Here is an 8305-nt window from a genome sequence, read left to right on the forward strand (position 1 = left end):
CCCTCGGATTCCTCCTCCCCATGGATTTTGTGCCCATGGATCCCCCTGCATAGATCCCCCCAGATTCCCCCCATGGATCTCCCCCCCCGCTCCCTCTCCCCCCATGGATCCGCCTCCATAGATCCCCCCCGATCCCCTCGGATCCCTCCTCCCCACGGATCCCCCCGCCACGGATCCCACGCCCCCCCCCCGCTCCAGGGACCGCCCCGCCCCGCCCCGGGCGGTCTCTCGGGGCCCCGCCCCCGCCGAGGCCCCGCCCCCGCCGAGACCCCGCCCCCCGCCGAGGCCCCGCCCCCGGCAGCGGCGATGGCGGCGGTGCGGGACGCGGCTTCTGCCAGCAGCGCGGGCGCGTGGGAGCTGCAGCACCTGCACCTCTCGCTGCGCGTGGCCTTCGCGGCGGCGGGCGCGGGGCGGCTGCGCGGGACGGCGCGGCTCGAGCTGCGCTGCGCGCGCGAGGGCGCGGGGCCGCTGGTGCTGGACGCGCACCCCAGCCTGGCCCTGCGCCGCGCCGCCGTCGTGCCCGAGCCCGGGGACGGCGGGGACCCCGCGGGCGGGACGGGGCTGCCCGTCCAGAGCCGCCCCTTCGCCAGCTACGGCAGCGCCCTGCACGTCGCCCTGCCCCGGCCCGCCCGCGCCGGGCAGCGCCTCACGCTGGAGATCGACTACGAGGCGGGCGAGGGGCCCGGGGTGAGCGGCGGGAGCTGAGGGGGCGCCGGGCCCGCGGCGGGCCCAGGCCCGGACCGCGGGGAGCAGCCGCGGCTCCCTCAGCAGAGCGCGGCCTCAGGGGCTCTCCCGCTCCTCCCCAGGTGTGCTGGCTCGCTCCCGAGCAGACGGCGGGGAAGCAGAAGCCCTACATGTACACGCAAGGCCAGGCCGTCCTCAACAGGTCCTTCTTCCCCTGCTTCGACACCCCCTCCGTCAAATGCACCTACTCGGCCACCGTGAAGGTAAGCGGTGCCCCGGGGGCGCTGACCCGCAGCCCCCCAGGCGGGAGCAAAACCCCCCACCGGTTTGCAGAGTTTGCTGGCGGGAGGCTGCCGGCCCCCTCGCAGGACGCGCCGAAACATTGGGGCATCGCATCAGCAGCGCTGCCCGGGCCTCTGCGCGGCGCCGGCACGTTGGAGGCGATGCTTGTCGCACCTCAAAGCCTCCACTGCGGGCCCCCAGCAGAGAAGGCACTGAGAAATAATTCATGTATACTCCTGGTTCTCTCTTATATTCATCTGCAGTTGAATACCAGCAGACTCCAGTGGTCCTCTTGCTTGTCGCCAGCCGCGCGTGCTGGGTGCTGCTTCATGCGGTGGCTTGCAAGCAGATGGATGTGCCGGCCGGCCTGCTGAAAGCTCTTCTCTCCCGGTGGAAGGTGGCTGAAATAGTGCCAAAATATCAGCTAACTGTTGGGATCAGCTCAGTGTTTAAACCGCTCTGCTCTCCGTGCGATGCTGCACTTGGCTCAGTAATTCCTCTAATTATCACAGAAAACCCTATTCTTGCCCCGTAGCGGTCCGAGGCAGCGGGATGCCTGCTCTTGGCCTGTGTAGCGACCAGGACGAGCCAAGCTTGGGGGGCACAGCTGGAGGAGGGGGTGACACTGGGCTGCGCCTGGTGCTGGGGCTGCTGGGCTTCCAGGATGGAAGGAGCAGCCGCTGGTCCCCAGATTTAGTACAAAAATGGACTAAATAATCCACATTCCCCCTTGCCTGTGGGCAGTCACGCAGTGGCACCGGCACTGGGCGATCCCAGCGTGCCGGCCTGCTGCGGGCAAGGGAAGCTGCTTATCGTTGTGACACCAAGCCAAGGCTGATGGCACACGGTGGCATCACCTGGTGATGCTGAAATTTATTTACTTTGCCTCTTGCTCTAATTTCCACCCTTAAAGCTTTGGCAGCGTCCCACTGACAGGCAAGCGCGGGGCTTGGCTGTTGTAGAGCCCTGGCGTGATGCTCTGTACCAAGAAAACCGTATTCGGTGGCTCACCCCGCGTTTGGGAGAAGGGAGAGCGGATCAGTCTCCCAGGGCTCGGGCCAGGCTGGTGGATCGGCCACGGGTTCTACTTTGGCTTGAAAACGGGAAAGACGAGTTGTTGTGTAAGAAACGGGAGGTGAGCCAGCATCTGAAGGAGCTGCATCCTTTGCCCTTTCAGCACCTGCAGCTCCAGCATTTCTTTATCTCGCTGGCACCTTGCACAGCAGCTCTGGGTGTCCTGGTGTTGCACCCAGCCGATGTTTGAGCCGAAGTGCTGAGTGGTGCTGTCGCAGGGATGCAGCTGTGGTCCCGAGGTGGAGCTCAAGGCATTCCTGCTCTGCACCCCAAAACCTGCAGTGCCCATGGACACGGCCACCTTCAGCGTGCTGGGATACGTTCGGCATCAGACATCGCGGTGTCCATGGCTGGGTTAGCTGACGTCCCACTCTGTACGTTACGGATCTAACATGTTTTTATCTTCGTCTCCAGGTCCCCGAGGGTTTCACAGCTGTGATGAGTGCCACGAGCTGGGAGAAGCAGAAGGATAACACCTTCGTCTTCAAGATGTCCCAGCCGATCCCATCGTACCTGATTGCTCTGGCTGTCGGGGACATTGTGTCTGCTGACGTTGGCCCAAGGTAAGTGGCTCTGGAGGAGGCCCGAGCATTAAGCCCTGGCTGAGGGAGCCGTGCGGTGAAGCTCCCGTGCCGTGCTGTCCCGTGGCAGCTGCCTGCTGCCTCTCCCTGCACTGCTGGGCTCTGGAGAGCTGGCAGGCACAGAGCCGCTGACCGTAAGCATGACCTGGTCAGTCCCCGGGCTGCTGTGCACGTGGTGCTGCGCCATCAGACCACGGGCTCTGCCAGGTGAGGGTGCTTCTTGCTCTTGAGAGCGAGGAGGAGCCTCGGTGCCAGGTCCCATCGCCTTCGAGGGTGTCCCTGGCTCTGCTCGTTTCTCCCGCGTGCACGTGAATGAGAGCAGCGGGTCCCCATTCACGGAGGGTCCCACGTCTCTTCCCAAGGCCGCTGGTTTGTTTGGGTCCTGGCTGTCGCAGTAGCCATGTAGAAGCCCTTTGATATTCAGACAAGGAAGGAAATTACAGCAGTTTGCACTTTCAGTCTCATTAGCTTCCTTTATCAGCAGGCTTTTATTTTGCTGTGGAAAAAACGTGCAGTTTTTGTCTGATGAAGCAATAGGGTAAAAGTCCGCTAATGGTTAAAACTTCCTCTTCTATGCGCTTGGCCAGGAGCCGTGTCTGGGCCGAGCCCTGCCTGATTGAGGCTGCAAAGAAGGAGTACGATGGGGTGATTGAGGAGTTCCTGACGGTTGGAGAGAGGCTCTTTGGACCTTATGTTTGGGGCAGGTACGGCCGCCTGTTCCCGAAGGGCTTTGCTCCACGGGGCTGGGGAGGGAGCATCCCTCCCTCCCCAGCAGGGTCCGCAGGAGGAGGCGGGTCTGACCCAAGCTGCCTGCCCTTCCCCGGCAGGTACGACATCCTGTTCATGCCGCCCTCCTTCCCTTTCGGCGGGATGGAGAATCCCTGCCTCACCTTTGTGACGCCCTGCCTGCTGGCCGGGGACCGCTCCCTGGTGGACGTCATCATCCACGAGATCTCCCACAGCTGGTTTGGCAACCTGGTCACCAACGCCACGTGGGGCGAGTTTTGGCTGAACGAGGGCTTCACCATGTACGCCCAGAGGCGCATTTCCACCGAGGTCTACGGTGCGTGGCCTTGCCCGGCTGCAGGGCGCCGAGTCCCCGCATGCAGCCGTGCCGTCGCAGGCAGGACCCGTGCGGGTCCAGGGTCCGTGCGCTGCGGCTCAGCGCATCCCTCCGAGCGCCGTGTGCGGGGCCAGAGCTTGTGCTGCATCTCGGAAGAGGTGAAGAGCAGCAGCCTGCAACGCCCCGGGGGTTTTGTGTTAGCAACAGAACCGCCTTCACTCTGAGAGATGGACGGAGCCCCCGCAGCCCCGTGCCAGGGACATGGGCGCTGCGATCTGCCCAGCTTCACCTTCCTCTTGCTCCCGCAGCTCCTTTGGGGAGCTGATAGCAGCCACCCTGAGCTCTCCCCTGGACACACGGTCACATCCAGCAGCTCAGGCGCTTGCAGTGCCATTTGCTGCATCCAGATAAATTTAAATGCCTGTAAAAACTTCTTGCTAACCGGGGGCTGGGTTGCCGTGCCTCTCTGCAGCTCTGCCATCCCAATGCCTTGTTTATCGGTTTCCTCCTCTCCCGGCTCATAAGCCAACGCTGTTTCCCTCCCGTAGCAGCACCCCTTGCGCTCGAAGCGCGCAGGGGTCTGGTCGGGGTCTCCGAACGCCTCCTGCTTGTCTCTGCCCAGGTTTGGCGTACACCTGCCTGGAGGCTGCGACGGGAAGGGCCCTCCTGCGCCAGCATATGGACAACACGGGGGAGGACCACCCGCTCAACAAGCTGCGGGTGGTCATCGAGCCAGGTCTGTGGGGCGTCCCCGTCCTCCCGCAGCCGGCCGGGGGAGCGGGGGCGAGCGAGGTGGGGGGGGGGGGGGGGGGGGGGGAAGTTCTGCTGCTGGGGCGTTTTGTGGCTTGCAATAAAACCGGCGCTGGTGGTGGGACCTGAGTTAGGCGATGGCTTCAGGAGGGATGCGACAGGTTTGCACCCGGCACAGAAAGCAGAAATCTCGGCGCACGCGAGGGCTGTTTTGTTTTGCAGATGGGCAGATGATTGCTGAGGGTTTTCCCTTTTTCCAGGTGTCAATCCTGATGACACGTACAACGAAACACCCTACGAGAAGGGGTACTGCTTCGTCAGCTACTTGGCCCATCTCGTGGGGGACCAGAGCAAGTTCGATGCCTTCCTCCAGGTCGGTACGGGGAGGTGCCAGGTCACACAAAAGCCTGCGGTGGAAGGCCAGAGCGCAGCGGGGCCCCGGGAAGGACGGGCTGAACAGGGAGGCTGGGGAGGGGAAGAGGTGGGAAAGGGAGATGTTCACGGGGGAGTGAGGTGAGGGCAGAGCCTGGCCCCGCGCTGGCAGCAGGTGGTGGCAGTGCTCAGGGGTGTCCTGGGGGATGCAGGGGGCTGGGCAGCCCCTGGGGGGCAACGGGGGCCGGCGTGGGCTCAGCAACACTAAGCCCCCATGAGATGGAGCACGGGGGGGGCCGGGCAGCACTGCCGGGGGGAGTGCATGCAGCATCATGCCCCGGCCGTCCCCGCAGGCCTATGTGAACCGGTTCAAGTTCCAGAGCATCACAGCAGACGACACCCTTGGCTTCTTCCTGGAGTACTTCCCAGAGCTGAAGGAGAAAGGCGTGGACTCCATCCCAGGTCAGCACGGCGCCTTCCTGGCCAGGGGACCGGGGCGCCGCTTCGCAAACCAGCACCCCACGGGCGTCGGAGCCGTCCCATGGCCCATGCAGACCCTGTAGCACGTCGGTTCGTGGGTTTTACTGGAGCCGCTGCTGCTGCTACTGCTACTGGCCTCGGCTCTGATGGAGGCAGCGCAGCGCTGGCCGGCCTGGGATCAGGCACTAAGCTGGGCTTGGGTGTGCACCTGCCCAGCCTGATTCTTCCCATCCCGTCCATGCTCTGTGCTCAGGTGCTGTTTCGTGGGGTTTCCCCATGGACAGCTGAGCCCGGCAAATCTCTAGCACCAGGATAAGAGCGTTTGCTGGTGGAGCTGCTGGGATCGGGCTCAGCAGGAGCTTTCCGTGCCAGAGCCGGCTCATCTCACTGGCAGCAGTGAGGCTGTTACTGCACAAGCACGCACCGAGCCCAGGGTGGCTTAACGGCCTCACCCCATTACTCTCTGCTCGTCACCATCCCTGGGCAGGTTTGGTGGTGCTGGGGATGCTCTTGGAGAAGGCAGCAGGATGTCTGGGCAGCAGCACCCGGTGCTGGGTTCAGAGAACAGGTCCCAGCTCTCCCTCCCTTCCCCGTGACAGGCTTTGAGTTTGACCGCTGGCTGAACACGCCGGGCTGGCCCCCCTATCTGCCCGACCTCTCGCCTGGGGAGCAGCTGATGAAGCCAGCAGATGAGCTGGCAGAGCTCTGGGCAGCTGATGGCTTGAACATGGAGGCGATTGAAGCCGTGGACATCACGGCCTGGAGGACGTACCAGCTGGTCTACTTCCTGGATCAGGTCCTGCAGAAATCCCCCCTGCCAGAAGGTGAGGGCCAGGGCACCTCCCGGGGCTCCAGTGCCCAGGGGAGGCTTGGGGTGCTGTGCCCCAGGCCAGCCAGTTGGCTGGGGACGTGAGGGCATGTCAGCGGGACGCGTGGGTGCGTGGCTGCCAGTCCATCCCCACTGTGGTCCAGCAGTGCGGTTCCTGGTGTCTGGGAAGCCTCGATCGGTGTGGTGGGGCCGGGGGAACCATGTCCCTAGACGTATGGGGACACATGCAGTGGCAGGGAGGAGCTCTGCTGTCCCCAGGTTGTCACCTCCCCATGTTCACCTCTCCTTGCGCTCTTTGCTGAGGGACCTCCCTACTCTTCGTGCTGGCATCCCAAGCCACCAGGCACGTGGCTCTGCAGGGCTGCCTGGCCCCGGGAGGCCCAACACAGGCACCCTCCTGCCCGGAGCCAGCGAGTGCCTGGGGTGCTCCCAGAGCTGGGGGTGCTGGGGGGCTCAGGGGGTCTGGGGCTGGCCCGGGGCTGGGAGGATCCCGGAGGATTTACAGCACACCCGGCGTGGGCTCGCAGGGTCCCCTCGGAGCAGGGGACAGGAGCCAGAGGCAGAGCCCCCGCGGGGCTGGTGACGATCCCCCTCTCACAGGCAACGTGGAGAGGCTGAGCAAGATGTACCCGAAGATCTCTAAGGCCCAGAATGCCGAGCTGCGACTCCGCTGGTGCCAGATCGTCCTCAAGAACAACCTTGAGGCAGAGTACAGCAAAGTCAAGGACTTCCTCCACAGCCAGGTTCGTCCCCGGGCAGCGGCGGCAGCGTGCCACGGGCGCGGGGCACAGCACCATCTGTGCCGGAGGGCCGGGGGTTGACGCTTGCTTTTGATAGACCCACAGAATGGCTTGGGTTGGAAGGGACCTTCAAAGCTCATCCAGTCCAACCGCCCTGCAGTGAGCAGGGACACCTTCCACTAGATCAGGTTGCTCACAGCCCCGTCCACCCTGGCCTTGAATGTTTCCAGGGATGGGGCATCTCCCACCTCTCTGGGCAACCTGTTCAGCATCTCACCACCCTCAGTGTACAACATTTCTTCCTTATGTCCCTTCTTCAGTTTGAAACTGCTGCCCCCGTCCTGTCCTTGGTAGAAAGTCTCTCTCCATCTTTCTTACAATCTTACAATCTCCCTTTATACATGGAAGAGCCACAGTAAGGTCACCCCGCAGCCTTCTCCTCTCCAGGCTGAACACCCCCAGCTCTCTCAGCCTGTCCTCACAGCAGAGGTGCTCCAGACCTCGGAGCATTTTTGTGGCCTCCTCTGGCCCCGCTCCCACAGCTCCATGTCCTTCCCGTGCTGAGGACCCCCGAGCTGGACGCAGGGCTCCAGGGGGGGCCTCCCTAGAGTGGAGCAGAGGGGCAGAATCCCCTCCCTCACCCTGCTGCCCAGGAGACGCTTGGCTTTCTGGGCTGTGAGCGCACATTGCCGGCTCATGTCCAAGTTGTCACCCACCAGTAGCCCCCAGTCCTCCTCTGCAGGGCTGCGCTCCATCCATCATCCCCCGGTCTGTACTGACAGTGGGGGTTGCCCTGACCCAGGTGCAGGACCTTGCACTTGGCCTTACTGAACTTGAGCTTCTCCTAGGCCTGCTCCTTCTCTAAGGTCAAGGTCGTCTCCCCTCTCCAAGCACTGCAATGGCCAAGGGCAGCATTTTCCACCCTGTCCCTTTCCTCTGCGCTCTCTCCCTGGCCACGAGCAGGGCGATGCTGGAGGTGGTGGGCCCTGGGGGGGGCTTCATGCTGCCGGAGCTGGGGAGGAGGCTGGGGGTAACCCCCGCTCTGTCCCTGCAGGGGAAGCAGAAGTACACCCTGCCCCTCTACCGCACCATGTGGGGCGGCTCGGAGTCAGCCCGGGCCCTGGCCATGGAGACCTTCTCGGCTACGGCCCCCCAGCTCCACGTCACCGTCCAGAACTACATCAAGAAGATCCTGGGCTTGGAGGTGGCGGAGGACTAGCGCAGCCTGGGCCCCACTCCCTCCGTGGGCTTTCCCTCCGGCAGGACCTCAGCGCGCTCTCCCTCACTACACGTTTCCTTATTAAAATTTGTAATTTTTCTCTTTTTGTGCTTTTCCTACTCCCAGCAACCCCTGGGCAGCCTTAGCATGACTCCTGCCCGGGAACCAGACTGGTGCCCCGGGAGGGGACCCTGCTAGCCCTGGCTGGGATGTGCAGGTCGCTCCGGGAGG

General features: G+C 63.7%; 1 protein-coding gene across 1 annotated transcript; it reads left to right on the forward strand.

Moving 5' to 3' along the window:
- The first annotated feature begins 600 nt into the window (after nucleotides 1-600).
- On the forward strand, nucleotides 601-8078 carry RNPEP (arginyl aminopeptidase). The gene is made up of 11 exons (XM_082330188.1): nucleotides 601-687; nucleotides 807-947; nucleotides 2455-2603; nucleotides 3209-3325; nucleotides 3449-3684; nucleotides 4307-4420; nucleotides 4695-4807; nucleotides 5160-5268; nucleotides 5886-6110; nucleotides 6716-6858; nucleotides 7910-8078. The coding sequence occupies exons 2-11, from the start codon at nucleotides 855-857 to the stop codon at nucleotides 8072-8074; spliced, it is 1464 nt and encodes a 487-aa protein (XP_082186314.1). The 5' UTR covers nucleotides 601-687; nucleotides 807-854; the 3' UTR covers nucleotides 8075-8078.
- The last annotated feature ends 227 nt before the right edge of the window (nucleotides 8079-8305 follow it).

Source organism: Platalea leucorodia, assembly GCF_965183815.1.
Source record: "Platalea leucorodia genome assembly, chromosome: 19".
In the NCBI taxonomy this organism is placed as follows: Eukaryota; Metazoa; Chordata; class Aves; order Pelecaniformes; family Threskiornithidae; genus Platalea; species Platalea leucorodia.

Excerpts from the sequence above, each read along its gene's own strand:
- RNPEP (XM_082330188.1), top strand. The coding sequence starts at position 855 with ATGTACACGCAAGGCCAGGCCGTCCTCAACAGGTCCTTCTTCCCCTGC. Across the intron at positions 4,421-4,694 it reads GCGGGTGGTCATCGAGCCAG|GTGTCAATCCTGATGACACG; the intron begins GTCTGTGGGGCG and ends CCCTTTTTCCAG. Across the intron at positions 6,111-6,715 it reads GAAATCCCCCCTGCCAGAAG|GCAACGTGGAGAGGCTGAGC; the intron begins GTGAGGGCCAGG and ends CCCCTCTCACAG.